General features: G+C 35.3%; 1 protein-coding gene across 1 annotated transcript; it reads right to left on the minus strand.

The window, feature by feature from the left end:
• Nucleotides 1-15,471: 15,471 nt before the first annotated feature.
• On the minus strand, nt 15,472-16,188 carry LOC112459393. Its single transcript, XM_025023460.1, has one exon. The coding sequence runs from the start codon at nt 16,186-16,188 to the stop codon at nt 15,472-15,474; it is 717 nt and encodes a 238-aa protein (XP_024879228.1).
• Between the last annotated feature and the right edge of the window lie 225 nt (nt 16,189-16,413).

A 16,413-nucleotide genomic window follows, 5' to 3' on the forward strand; every position in this document is an offset into this window, starting at 1 on the left:
TCTATATATTTCCGTTTGGAAAGCTGGGATATAGAAGGTTTGCGAAGAAGAATTTGCAATTCGAGTGGATCTTCTGAGCGATGGGCTAAGTGGGGTAAAAAGTTCACTCAGATATGCTGGCGAGCCCATGTAGATGATACGATACATTTGACAGCCAAGAAAATACAATCTTCTATTTTCTACGGACAGCCACCCTAGGCGTCGTCGATATTGCGTTATATGCTCGTCTTTCCGCAAATCAAAAATAAATCTGATACAGCAATTTACAAGTCTCTGTAACTTCAGATTAAGTTCTTTGCTCAAGCCATGATAGACAAGGCAGCAGTAGTCCAAGTGGGGTAGTACCAGAGATGTTACCAGCTTGATTCTAACAAGTTCGGTGGAAAAAGAATTCTTACTGAATTTCAATTTATACAACGCATGATGAACCCTCTGTGAGACATGCGAGACATGCTTATTCCAAGAGAGATTCGATTCGAAACAGACTCCAAGGTTTCTCACCTCACTTACATATGGCAAAGGCGTATGATTAACAATAATAGGTGGTAATGCATTCAGATCAATATTGTTGATATTTATTCCACTGCCAAAAATAATGACTTTGGATTTTGCAGGGTTCAGTTTTAAACCATTGACATTTGCATAATCGAAAATAGCGTTTGCATCTTTGGAGATTAAGTTAAGGTTGTGGAGGAGATCGGAAGGAGCACATGAACGATAAATCTGAACATCGTCAGCAAATATCATGTAATCAGAATATATCAAGACTGTACCAATGTCATTAATGTAAAGAGTGAACAAAGGTGGACCGAGGACAGAGCCCTGCAGAACACCACACAGAGTAAAAAGCCAAGAGGGAAGGTTACCCTCATCATCAGCGACAGCCTGAGAGCGACCGGTAAGGTATGAGTAAAGCCAGTCTTTAAAATAAATTTATGTTTAAAAAAATCAAACAAGCACAGTGACAACTGTGCCGCAAACACGTAGAACTACGTCTACTGCACAGTATGGGCACAGCAACAATCCGTGCCGCAAGCAACACGTAGAACTACATCAACTGTCACTGTCACTACATCTACATCACTGATGATGATTTACGTGATCAAGGAAGGCCAAGGCCGATACCAGGCTGTAGCGCCGAGTTCATCATCAGTGACAGTTGACGTAGTTCTACGTTGTTGCTTTTTAAGGTTGCGGAGACAATCAATTGTTTTTGTTCTCCCACATTTGATTCACTTAATAATATTTAAAAAGTTAGAATCTACATCAGAACGCTTGGCAGTATCAAACCCGATAAGGGGATCGAGTGCCATAAAATAAGAAGAAGAAGAACTACTTCGTTTTGTTTTAAATTGTGAGTGTGTAAAATTAATTATACTTTGTGTTATGTACAATTGTTTAATTGTTGAATTGTTCAATTGTAGCTTTAAAGAAAACATGTCAGATGAGTATGATGCTTGGAAGAGACACGTAGTATGGTACACGCAATACTTAAATTATCAATTTCAATGTGCTCAAATAATTGCGCAACAATGTAACAATGCACACAAACGAAAATTAGCACATGTGGCAGAATACATTAAAAAAAAAAAAAAAAAGAAGAGAAGTTACTCAAATAAACGCTTTTGGGTGTCACCAATCTGCTTTCAACGGGAACAACATGGCTTTTTTGAGGCAATACTGCCATTACTTTGATTAGAAAATTTAGGATTTTACAATTACTTCAGGATGAACTCAACAAAAATGGAAGAACTGCTAACTTTAGTTGGAGAGGATTTAATAAAGCAGAACTGCATCAGAAAACCCATATCACCTGCACAGAGATAAGTTTTAACTTTGAGGTACGCATATTATTATATATCAAATGTTGTTTAAATGTAAATTTATGATATTAAATTGCTATACAAATTAATTTTCTGTATTAAGTTAATGTGTTAATTACACGTTTTTTGCTCAGATTTTTGGCCTCTGGAGATTCCATAACTTCAATGCATTACCAGTACTTAGTTGGTGTAACAACAGCAAGCAATATCATAAATGAAACATGTGTTGCTTTGTGGAAGAAACTTCAGCCGTTATGTATGCTTGCTGAATTAAAAAAAGAACAGTGGCTTTCTATAGAAAAAGATTAAAAAAAAAGTGGAATTTTCCACATTGCATAGGAGTCATCGATGGGAAGCATATTATTATTCAAGTATAAACATTATTTAATTGTATTATATATATTGCGTTACGATTTATGTGAATATGTTAATGATAAATAATAAATATCAATATTTTTCAGTGCCCAAATAACGCTGGCTCAATGTATTTTAACTATAAAAATAGTCACAGCCTTGTTTTATTGGCAATGTGTGATACCAATTACATATTTACTTTTATTGATATTGGAGCGTACGGAAGGAGAAGTGATAGTGGAATCTTTAAAGATTCATTGCTAGGACAAAAATTGGAAGAGAATAAAATGAATATTCCAGATTCAACGCCCATAAGTGATGTGAGAACAACGCCTCTACCTTATTGCATAGTTGGCGATAAAGCTTTTCCTTTAAAAAACTATCTCCTTCGTCCTTATCCTGGAAAGCAATCAGTGGAATTGCCAAAACGTATTTTTAATTATCATCTTAGTCGTGCTAGACGAGTAATTGAAAATACTTTTGGTATTTTAGTTGCTAAATGGCATATTTTTAGAAAAGCCATAATAACTAGTGATTCCAACGTTACAAAAATATTTAAAGCTGCTGTGGTTCTTCACAACTGGTTGCGACAACATGATTTATACAATTGCCCAAAAGTGCCGTACATTTCAGAAGAGCTGCTCGATGAAGCATATTGTTATGGTCCAATTGCTAACAGTACTCAGAGAAATGAAAGACACGGAAAATTAGTAGATATCAACCGAATGGGATCAAACAATGCTACTCATACAGACATTCAAATCAGAGAGGAGTTTACTTCTTACTTCAACAATGAAGGAGCCGTGAATTGGCAATACGATAATTTGTAAACTGTAAATTTTTACAATTCATTTTATAATATATTTATTAGTTAAATACATGAGTTTGGACATAAAATCGATCTATCAATTTGCAGGTCTTCGAGGATTTAACATCGGAAGCACCGGACATCGTGTTAAACCGGACATATTGCCTTCTAATCAAGATGTAAAGATATTAAAAAATTATATAAATTACTTTTATATTCTGAATTTTGAATCTTACTTGAAAAAAATTTAGTTATAAAATGTGCTTATCATATACAATATTCATTCAAAAATTTTTGGGTAAATTTTAACGCAAACAATGTTTATCAATATTATTTAAAAGTGTGTACTAAGTTTTACTAGCATAACACTACTGGTATACACTGGTAAAGAATAGATGCGATTTAGAAAGTAGATGAATAAATTTATTATAAGAATTCTTTTGCTTTCAGTTTGTAATATTAATCTCCGCCGATGAAAAATGGCAAATTGTACATGTACATTTATGAAACATAATACATAGTCTTATATCATAAAATTTACCAACTAGAATTCCTTATTGAAATATGAAAAATAACCCAAATCTAAGTCGTCACACGAAGCAAAATTCTGTCAATTTTTATTAATTAGTTCGTGAAACAAGAATAATGATAATTACTGTTATAATGAAATTATTCATATAGCGCGAATAGAAGAACGTGAAGAAACGTGCGAGTATTGCTATAGAGAATAATGGAATACCTTTTTTTTCTTTCAATCTCAATTATAGATTATCGTCACTTATTGGATACGCGCGCACTCATTTCTTTTTCCCAACGATGTCGTTCTTTACACTTGAAAGTAATATTAAATAAAAAAATTAAATTAAAACTAAATTTAATAAAAATTAAAAAAATAAAAATAAAAAAATAAATTAAATAAAAACACTAAACAACTTTATATTTACAATTTGCATATATTAATGTCAGTCATTATTTTATTTATTTTATATTACCTTAAAGTGAAGAACGATGTATTAATAATTTTTGTAATTTGTTATTTTTTTCTTGGGGAAAAATAATAAATTACAAAAATAAAACAAAATTATTACTGCTTATATAAAAATATAAAACTTTAGGTACGAAATCTTAAAATACATTAACTACAATGTAGACATACATTAGCTGCGCTCTGCTATTTTTTCTAATTCTGTGAACAATGTGTTCATCAAAGCTCTCTTAACCTTTGTTCGATCACGTTCACTTTTAATTTCTGTAAGGGAGCATTGAATAAACGTTCCAAAAGCATCATCTGATGATTCCGGAGTTCTTGTTGAAGGTGGAGCTGGTATATCTAGAAATTTGAAGATATTCGTAGGAGTACTATTTGTGATAGCTTGCACCAACTTATCACCTATCTCCATATCTGATTGTGAGTTTTTGGTATTTTTGCGTGTACGTGGCACAGAAGCAGATGGCACAGATAAAGCAGTCTCATCATCGGACAATACCTCTGGTGGAATGTGACTCATTGTGGAGTCATTACTGTCTGACATCATTGTATTAGAAATTATATTTGAATCTGTAAGTTTGTTCTGAAGATTCATATCGCTCATAACCCACATAGCACAAAACTCAACAAATACCTTTCAGAAACCTTCGCAGAGCGTTACAAAAAAGATCTCATAAATGTCTCATATACGTCTCGGATACGTGAAAATGTCCGCTCTTTTGTCACAAAAACATTTATGAAAGGTTGCACATACATCTCCTAGAGATTTTGCAACCATCTCTGAGATGTTTTGCAAAACGTTTCGAGTACGTTGTATAGAGGTATCTGGCAATTATTACATGCGCTCAAATAAAATAATTAAAACCGTCAGCTAAATACAGGGTATCTATAAGTGATCGGGTATTCGCAATCACGTAATTGATCCTGCTTAGGTAATCCAATATGGTGGCTTTGGCACGCTTTTTTACAAATAGCTATATTGTGCGAAAGTTTTGTGTCTTATCCTAGGATTAGTCTGGACTCATTCCTTTGCTCTTAATCCTACGATAAGACAAACTTCCGCACAATATAGTCATTTGTAAAAAATTAAGCGTGTAAAACCACCATATTAGATTGTCTAAGCAGGACCAATCACAGGCTACTGTGAATATCCGGTCTCTTAAATATACCCTGGATAAATAGGAAAAAGATATGGCAAACCACAAAATAAATTGTATTTGATCGCGTAGTTTGTTTATATATTTATTTACAATCTTAATTATTCTCTAACGTTCTGCCTCATATAGATTTATATATACTTTCAATTTTATTAATTGTATTTTATGTATATTTTTGATTGATATTTATAGTCCCGACTGAAAAATCACTGATCATGTTAACAAAAGTAGTTTTATCATACTTATAATTTTGTATTTGAGTAAGATTGTAAGATTATTTTTAAAAGATATGAAAAAATATATCAATTAAATATTTAATATTAATTCTTTTCTTTGCACCGCTTTATTTTATAATCAAGTATATAAAATAATTGCAACAAAAACAAAATATTATCAAAAAGAGTAATTTTATTTTAAGATCATAAGTGTAAACCATTATTAAGTATATAATTTTATATAATATAATTAAGTATATAATTTTATATACTAAATTAAATATAAAAAAAAAAAGAATTTTGTAATGTAAAAATATTTAACATAATTACCATTGCACATGGAATATTATAAGTAAACAAAAAACACAAATATTAAGAAATAAAAAAATATTACCAAATAAGAACGTTAAAAATAAAATATTTTTTAAAGCACACAGGACAAAAACGTTCTTGAAACTCTGTATCAAAATGACAATTTTAAATTAGCTCTCGCTTTCATCAGAATTTTTTTTCTCGTCATCCATGTCTTCAGTAAAAAATTCTCGGATTTCTTAGACCTAGAAAAAAATAAGCTGTTAAATGCATTTATTTAAATTTAATTTGAAATTAAATACCTTCTAGTCATCAATATATAATAAACACTTACGTAGCTCGCGATATTCTGAGCTTAGCATTTATTAACCATCTTGAAATTATTGGTTTTATTCCATTTAGATTTTGACAGCCAACGACGCCTAACTGCTTCTAAAATATATATGACATTTTACATAGTACTCACAATAAGTAGAATGTGTATGGATAAACACATTACAACCATTTAGAAAAACTAACTTGTAATTTCTTTCAGTATATGTAGATTACGGAAACATTCCTTTTTTCGACCATCCCAATTGAACTGAACAGCCACACTGTCTGCCAAAATTTCTTTAAGTATATTTGTGATCATTTCTTTGAAGTCTCTTCCCCCAATCGACAGAAAGTAATTTATTAACTGTAAAAAATATATTATTTAAATAAGTATCTTGCAGTAAATAATTGTATCTTAAGGGGAGGTTACCGTTAAAAAAATCAAATTTTTTTGCTTAATTTTTTACTACGTAAAATTTTAAACGCGTTTTTCTTGAAACAGCATTTTTCGGCGCGCGGGGCGCTCTACAGCTTCAACGGATGAACCGATTTTAATAAATGACGGTGCAAAAGAAAAAAAATTTAATTTAGGAGGCCTTCAGGAAGCGTTTTTTTTTTTTCAAAAAATTGGTTGCAAATAATTTTTTTCGAACGTTGAAGCAAAAGAAAACAGGGAAAAAAGAGGTTTTTTTTTAAACGGCCACCATTTTGTTATAAGGGGGTTTTTTAAAAATCGGAAAACGATAAGGCCCCCCAAATTTAATCTATTTTAATAATTTTTTTGGTTTTTTTGTTTCCGATCAGCTGGCAAGGCTGTGGAATGCCCCGCGCACATAGAACCACGCCGTGTGGACTGAGAGCTGGAGCCGCCATTTTTAATTATTTTCTTCCAAAAAAATTATAAATTAATCTTCATTTGTGTACAAATAAAAGCCGCAAAAATTTTTTTCTAAATGTACTTATTTTATATCAAAAAAAATTCCTGAAATTGAGGCATTTTTTGGGCCTCTGAACGGTAACCTCCCCTTCAAGATTAATAATAGTAAAAAACAATAATATATATCTACATTATTAAATTGTATTATAATACACTATATACAGATTTTAATAAAAAGATGGGGACACATTTTGAGTGCTTGTAGGAAAGGTTGATGTAAGTGATTTGAGTATAGGAGTGCTTGTCTGCTAAAGCCTCGTTTCCGTGCTACACCACTGTGAAGTTGCCAAAATTTCTGTGTAGGTAAAATGTCTTTTCGGTAAAAGATAGTTAGGAAAAGTTTTATTTAAGAAAGCAGAATTAAAAATCAGGCATATATACCAAATTTTGAATTAATCGACCTACTTGATTCATGGCATATCTGACTTAATGACAGTTAATGATACAAAAGCAAAAACGCCAAAGTATGCCGATTGATTGAAAATTTGATATACGGTCCTGATTTTTAATTCGAAACAGTTTTCTCAAATACAATTTTTTGCCGAAATGCTGAAATGCAATCTTTTACCGAAAAGGTACTTTACCTACACAGGACAAGGCAACTTCACTGCCGTGTAGCATGGAAACGAGACTTCAGCGAACATGCATTCCTATACTCAAATTACTTATATCAACCCCCTTACAAGCACATAAACTCTGTTTTTCATCCATCTTTTTGTTGCACCCTGTATAATAAAAATATATTATTTTATTTTTTTTGTAGGGATAAATATATAAAATAAAAAGTATTTACCACTTCTCTCGAACACGTTTTATTTGCTAATTTTTTATCAAAAGAATATAGATCTTCCTGAGTCCTGAGAGGAAATATTTCGGTAATTATGCAGTTTAGGGAAAGCACCTCCGGTGACCTTGACCTTGACATATGTTGTCAAGGTCACCCTCCTAAGTGACTTTCAGAAGGTTTTAGCCGTCGCTCGTTTTTTATTAAAAAATTATAAACAAAAAAAGTTTCGAAAATATAGCAGTTATTTTAAGTACTGAGAGGCATAAACGACTAATATTACGTTTTTCTTTAAAGCAGAGAATACTTTATTTTGCGAGAAAGTCGCTGCTTTACCAAAACACAACATTTAAAGCAGTAAATTGTTGATAAATTGAAGTCTTTTTGTTAAAGCAGAGAATACTTTATTTTGCGAAAAAGTCGCTGCTTTACCAAAACACAACATTTAAAGCAGTAAATCGTTGATCACTAACCTACACAGGTTAGTTGACGCGCTTTAAAAGTATTTAAGTGTTTAAAGCGCGTCAACTAACCTATATATGCACCTATATATGCTATATTTTCCAAACTTTTTTTGTTAATAATTTTTTAACGAGTAGCGAGCGACGGCTAAAACCTTCTGAAGGTCACTCGGGATCATGACCTTGACAACATATATCAAGGTCATTGAAATCGGTGAGGTCGCCAAACTTTTTTTTGTTAATAACTTTTTAATAAAATACGAGCGACGGCTAAAACCTTTCGAAGGTCACTCAGGAGGGTGACCTTGACAACATATGTCAAGGTCAAGGTCATCGGAGGTGCTTCCCCTAAACTGCATAATTACCAACATTTCTTCCAAACTTTCTGATTCTGCTTCTTTTATATTTTGTTGTTTATATGTCGTATTTTGTTCATTATTTGCAATCGTTGACACACTCTTATTTAGCAAATTAACCTGCACCACTAAGGTACTCAGTTTCTGAAGTACTTTCTGCAATACTTCTAGTAAGAACAAATTTAAATAAAATATTTTGTATTATGTTTGCTGGTATATAATATATTATAATTAATTAATGTAAAAAAATAAACATTACCTATTAAGTGTACAAGTTTTTCATCAGCAGTTGATGAATTAAGGGATAAATTACTACTAACTTCCTTACGATATGAAACATTCTTCTGTTTTGTCATATTACCAACACCATTTTTTTTCGTACACAGTCGTACACAGTCAGTCGGAGAGCACAGACGTGTTTATTATTAAGTCTAACATATACAAGTTTCGACTGAAGGTTGCTTTACTGGTCTCGGATTCTCGATTTCTCCTGCTTCCTGTATCTCGCATTTTGGATAGAATACCAATGTGCGATAAAACGGCCCTGGATAAAAAGACGTGCAAAGGCTGCGGGGCGACAGTGGTTAGGCCGATTGTTTGTGATGATTGTGGCATTGCCTCTCATCCTGGCTGTTTAGCCCGAACGGGCCATCCTCACTCCGACGGCAGATTTATCTGCTGCTCCTCTGACCCGACAGACCCTTTGGTCGGAAAAATAAGAGCCATAATTTGTGAAGAGTTCGCTAACTTTCGTGATGAAATTGTGAGTTCGTTCCGTGCTGATATAGAGCGGATTTCAGCTGAGATGCTAGGGCTAGCGGGGAGAGTCGCGGAGATTGAGAACAAGTTATTATCCGCCTCCCTTTCCATCGATCAGGAGAAATTAATAGAGGAGATTTCCGAGAGGGAGAGAAGATCTTCGAACTTAATTTTTTATAACCTTAATGAGTCAAATTCTCCATCTCCTGTGACCGATGACGTTTCGAATGATTTGTCCATTGCTGAAGAAATAATTCGTAAGATACGGCCCCAAAATCCTCCTCGTATCAAGATTCGGAGACTCGCACTTTTAAACAGGGTCATGCAAGACCTTTGCGAGTCTCACTGCCATCCAGATCTGACGCCATCGACATACTGAGGAGGAAGAATAGTTACTCTGGGCCAGTTGCTATCAAACAGGATTTAACCAAGAAACAGCGTGATCATTTCGTTTGTGTTAAGAAGCGGTTTGAATCGCTTAAAGACACTGGTGTTACCGACATGGCTTTGAGATTTATTAACGGTGTGCCGAAAATTGTAAAAGCTCCTACTAATATGCGCCAAAAAAACGCGACTATCACCCTTTAGCGTATTATCAGAATGTGAGAGGTTTGAGGACAAAATTGGCTGATCTGCGGTGTTCGATCAATTCTTCCGTGCTGAAAGTTGATTTTATTATTTTTACAGAAACGTGGCTTAATTCTGGTGTTTCTGATGCTGAACTGGGCCTAAGTGATTTTAAGGTTTTCCGGTATGACAAAGATAAACGTACTAGCATCTACTCGAGGGGCGGCGGTGTTTTAATTGCTGTCCGTAATTGTTTTTCCAGCCGCTGTATTGAAATATCTCCTTCTAACATTGAACATTTCTTTGTTGAAGTAAGGATCGGCCGTCGCGTATTTATTATTGTCGCTGTCTATATTCCGCCTAATTCTTCGCCTGATGTTTATGAATTTCATTGTCGTTCCGTGCTGGATGTTTGTTTTTCTTATACTAATGCTAAACTTATTATTCTTGGTGACTTTAACCTGCCAAATATTATCTGGTATCAAAACAATTTATCTCTGAATTATAATGCCAGGGGCGGCTCACAATTAAGACAAACTGATATTGTCAACGAATATTTTAGTCTTTGCAACTTTCGGCAATACAATAATATAAGCAATGCGCTGGGGAACGAGCTTGATCTGATTTTTTCCTCTCTCGATGGTATTCACGTACATGCTTCCCTTGAGCCTCTCCTTCCTTGCGACGCACATCATCCTGCTCTCGAATTTGTCTTGCCACTTCCCACTGCTGCTCGTTTTTCAGGGAATTTTTTCTGCAGACCGTGTTTTAAACGTGCCGATTTTTCTGCAATTGATGACTATTTAGGTCAAATTGACTGGGACTCTGCCTTTGCTAATATTCCGGTGGATGAGGCCACTGAGCTACTTTACTTTCACTTGAACTTTGCGATCAATGCTTATGTTCCCTTTTATGTTATTTTCGAATCTACTTATCCAGCATGGTTCACCAAGGAATTAATTTCCCTAATCAGAGCCAAGAAGGCGGCACACTTAAGATATAAATGCACTCTTTCATTCTCTGATTATCTATCTTTCTTTTACCTTAGAGCTAGATGTAAATCTCTGTCTGCTGTTTGCTGGTCTGATTTTATTGATAGATCTGAACATGCGCTGTCGAATAATACCAATCTTTTCTGGGGCTTCATCAGAGACATCAGATCTTCCAAGCATTGCGCCTCTCAGATTCTGCATAATGATCATTTACTAGAAGATGATGAATCTATTGCGAACTGCTTCGCTGATTATTTCGAATCTGTTTATATTAGTAGCGATGTAATCGACGAATACCCTGACAGCGGTTTTAACTTAAATCACCCCTTGGATTCTTTATCCCTGGACATGTCAATTTCGGGTGTGTATAACGAGATTTGTGAGCTTCCATTGAGCTGCTCCGCTGGGATGAATGGCATTCCACCTTCATTACTAAAATCATGTATCTTTATCGCGTCAAGATTTCTGTGGCTGATCTTTAATAAGTCACTGAAGGATGGTGCCTTCCCATCTCTTTGGAAGCAATGTCTTGTCTCTCCGATTTTTAAGGGTGGCGACCGTCAATCAGTCACTAACTATCGTCCTATATGTAAACAAAATGTTATGCCGAAAATTTTTGATGGCATTGTTGCTCAAAAACTTAGCTCCCTATGTAAAAACATTATTATAAAAGAACAACATGGATTTGTACCGGGACGCTCGACAACGACAAATCTTGTTAATTACTATGATTTTTTAACTTCTGCTGTTGAGAATGGATCCCAGGTTGACTCAGTTTATACCGATTTTAGAAAAGCCTTTGACTCAGTTAATCATACAATATTAATGTGTAAACTTCGATCTCTAGGGTTCGGAGGTTCTCTTTTGCGTTGGATATCCTGCTTCCTGTCAAACAGGTCTCAAGTCTTAAAGTTTAATAACAGTTTCTCCAGAAGTATAAATGTTTTGTCTGGAGTGCCGCAGGGCTCACATCTTGGCCCTCTTTTATTTGTTTTATTTATTAATGACATAGCTGCTTTTATTAAATTCTGCTTTTTCTTATTGTATGCTGATAACCTTAAATTATACCGCCGGATTAATGGACCTGCTGATGCGTTTTTATTACAATATGACTTATTTGAACTTGAGGCTTGGTGTAGGAGGAACTGTCTTCGGCTTAACGTCTCTAAATGTTTTGTTATTCATTTTTCTCGTAGACGTAACTCATATTTATATAACTATACTCTTAAAGGTTTACCTCTCTCAGCAGTGCGCGAAGCTCGAGATTTCGGGGTCTTGTTCAGTGCGGACTTATCATTTAATACACATATACAATCAATACTTTCATCTGCTTATAAAACGCTTGGATTCATCCTCCGATGGGGTAAATTTTTTAAGAATATAACCACTTTAAAATTATTATACTGTACGTTAGTTCGCCCCAAGTTGGAGTACTGTTCCATAGTTTAGTCTCCGTATTTTGAATGTCATCAGTTATTGATTGAACGTGTGCAGCACAAATTCCTGCGTATGGCTGCTTATCGGCTAGGTAATCCCATGTCAATTACTTGCCATGAATACTGCACTATATTAGATAGATTAAATCTGCTATCGTTAGAAAGTAGGAGACTAACCTTTGATCTTACATTTATTTTTAAGCTTCTTAATCACTCTATTGATTGTCCGAATTTGTTGGAACGTATCTATTTTAACATCCCGACAAGAGAATTAAGACAGTACTCCATCTTCTACCTCGAGTATCACCGTACTTTGTATAGCGCAAATTCGTGTGTAAATAGGCTAATAATATCTGCAAGTAATTTTTCCAATAGGGTAGACTTTTGGTGGCTCTGTATCAACTTTTAAACAAAAATTTTCTCGTCTACTCTTGTAATTTGAATGTTCTCCATATTATGTTGTAAAATTTTAATTTTATTTTATTATTCTTGTTTTTTTTTCTCTTTGTACGCTAAAGGGTTTATTACCCGTTAATAAAGTTTATTATTATTATTATTATTATCATTGACATTGTTTGCATTTTTATCCAAATTAATTTTAAACGATAAGTTTTTATTATATTCTTGTGCATTATTTGTTTGCCTTGTTAATAATAACGTATTTAAATTTTTTGTAAATAATGATTTCTTTGATGAAAGTGTTGAAGTAGATTGCTTCATAACAGTAGGACAATTACTTGTTTCTATGTCAACATCTTTAGAAAAATTTCCAGAGAGTAATAATTTTTTCTTCTTTTCTGATATTTCATAATCCTCATTGTCAGATAAATCTAAATAATGTTTGTTCCCTTGTTTTACATTCGAATCTTTGAATGATGATGTAGCAGTTGTAGTACATTTATTGTTTACCGACATTTTTTTAACTTTCTTCATATTTTGTTTTTTAGAAGTGTCACTAACTAGAGGTACGGCAATTTATCACATAATGTTGACGGTGCTTTTGGAAGTGGTGGCATATTTTTTTTCTTCCTTTTATCCTTCATATTCTCTTGGTCACTTGAGATTGCATTATCTGTAAGTACAACTTTTGCGCGGAAATGTCTAGTTTTTATATCGGTGAAAACATCATCAACGTCAGAAGAAGTTTCAGCAGATTTTAATTTTTTCACTGCGGTTTCATAACAATCTGAAATAATTACTCTTTACAATTTTTGTTAAAATATTCATCATATATTTAAATATATCATATTACCTTACCAGCTGTGCTAATAATCCTCAATACGTCAAAGGAGTTCCAATCCGATGTAGGAAGTTCTATTTTGTCAATAGCTAGCATTATTTTTCCATCATCCTTGTAAGGAGGCCATTTTGCCTTTGTTTTATCCTCGTTTAACCAATTCTCTGGTATCATTGCTATTGCATTGTCTTCAAATTCAACAATAAAGTACATCATGTTAAAGACCAAATATTTCTATGTAGGGCTGTGTCAAAACCGATTATTCTGAAATAATTAACAACTTTATGTTACGGAGCTACATAATCTTGTTCTTTTATCTTATTTTAATATAAATATAGCATAATATAGCATAACAATAACATTATTAAATATTACGATACCTGTGTTAAATTTATGATGAAGATAATAAATAATCTTAAATCTCATCAACAATAATACATTATAAATTTACTAATACATGTTAAAATATGTGAATTAAACGTTACATAAAACTCTTAAAAAGTATGATTATTAACAACTAAATTTATATTTTAAGAATCAGCATTTTAATTATAAACTTATCTTTTTTAGCGTAATATACATATAATATTTATATATAATAAGAACATATTATTTTACAATATAGTCCATATTCCAATAAAATAGATAATACTAAGACTCTACAATAAACATACGTATTTTGTCTCATTATTATGTGTACCGCAATTAATACTACTAAACTGTAATGTAAATTTATTAAACTATTGAAAAGTATGAATAATAGGTATGAGAACAAAGCTGCGTTTATATGGCAATTTACATAATTTTGCTTTTATAAGTCTACATGGCCATATTTTTAAATTGGACATCTCTTCACATTCGTTATTAGTAACCGCATGTATATTAAAGTTTCGTGAATGACAAGTGTTCGGGCGTCGAATTTCGAGATCGCCCTGTCGACGAGTTCCGCTCAGACTTGAGCGCGAAACGTGTGTATCGAGAGTTTGGAGACTCGTGGAAGGGATAGATAATGGGAAACAATCGTGAAACACAGATTTGCAGAATTGCCTTTTATTATTAACAACTCGAGGGGGAGCGACGAATCGTGCACCGCGAATACGGAAATCTTCTGATCCGTTCCTTGTCGCTGCCAGATATCGCGAACGGAAATCTTGAAAAAGCCTCGGACTTGAAGCTTCACGCGGAACGGAAATCTTGTTCGCGACGAGCGGAGATCTTGAGCGCGCGGCAGAAGGACGGTCGCGAGCGGAGCACGATCGGCAGTAGAAAGACCCCTCGAACAACAATCAATTACACATAAATGTGACAGACGCGCACTTGCTTAGATAGGCGCAACTAGCGATTCAGGCAATGCGAGAAGGAGATAGAACTGCTAGGCTGAGACGACTTTATACTCCGCGAGAACGGAAGCTCGATTCGTGAGCTCTTAGGCGAACCAATTCGAGCGCCGACTTTCGACGATACTGCTCGAAAGCGACGAAGAAGTGCGACTGACTCCTGCGGGCGAGTCCTCGCAGCGAGCTTGAGAAATTGGTTTTTTTTGTTTTGGAACGAACACGCACAGAGCTGAATCGCTATTCGCGTTGTTTTGACCATTTCACGTGTCGGAGCCGACCGCTGTCGGGCTCCAACCAATCGGAGCGCGTGACATATTTCGTCCACGCGTGATCGAGTATCGATCGACGCCGCCGGAGCTCGGGCAAAGGAGGGGTATGATCGCGTTGAAATTAGCCCCGAGTTCGACGTTTCTCGAACATACCGCCCGCCTCGGAACGATAGTTTCGAAATAATGAGCACGATAATCCTGGCAAGTAACCGCACAGAGCAGGATAGGTATACATATTCGGCCGCCCGCCGTGGAATAACAGTGCAGTAACATATGTACAAACTTAATCTAAATCGCACGCAAACTTAATCTAAATCGCACGCAAACTCAATATAACGAGCGTCTCGCAGAAACGCAGAAATGATTAATTGCTCGTTGCCTCGCTATTGACCGGTAGAACGCACAGTTTGACTATTGGTCGGCGATACTCGGAAGTCGCCGTCTTTACCGTCACTACTCGCGTGAAGCCGTCTGACCCGGGGTGACAATGCGTCATGCGGCTTAGCTCCCATTTGCATGGGGGTAACGTGGGATGACGCAGAAGGACCAGTTGTCCGAGAGTAATTTGCGATTTTTCCTTTCGCCATTTTGCTCGTTGTTGTAGCGTATTTACGTAATCGTTACTCCATAATTTCCAAAATCTTTCCGTAATGTGGCGTACAAGCTGCCATCGAGATAATCGATTTTCATTAAGATTAAGCAAGAATGGTTCCGGGTTAACAGTGAGCGCGGATCCGACCAAAAAATGACCGGGAGTGAGGCATTCATAGTCGTCGAGAGTGTCGGAGAGAGGCACGATCGGTCGGGAGTTTAAACAGGCCTCGATTCTACATAATAAAGTGGAGAATTCCTCGAACGTTAACATATGCGGACCTAAAACGCGGCGCAAATGAATTTTAACACTACGAACGCCCGCCTCCCACAATCCACCGAAATGCGGGGCGGAGGGAGGGAGGAAATTCCACGTAACATTATCCGAAGCGGTCAGATTCAAGAAATTCGGATCCTGTAATGCGGCTTTGTACGCCTGTTGTAACGCTCGGTCCGCTCCGACGAAGGTAGTTCTGTTGTCGGAGTACATACTTTGCGGCAGCCCGCGCCGAGCGCAAAAACGGGAGTAAGCGTTTAAGAACGCCGAGGTAGAATAGTCTCCGACCAATTCCAAATGGATAGCTTTGGTCGCTAAACAAATGAATAGTGCGATATACGCTTTGCGGGAAGTAATACCGCGGCCCGAGAAGGCGCAAATTAGCACGGGGCCCGCGTAATCTAACCCGCAATGCAAAAAACAACGAACCGATGAGGT

Source organism: Temnothorax curvispinosus, unplaced genomic scaffold, assembly GCF_003070985.1.
Source record: "Temnothorax curvispinosus isolate PA1 unplaced genomic scaffold, ASM307098v1 QBEX01009811.1, whole genome shotgun sequence".
Lineage (NCBI taxonomy): Eukaryota > Metazoa > Arthropoda > Insecta > Hymenoptera > Formicidae > Temnothorax > Temnothorax curvispinosus.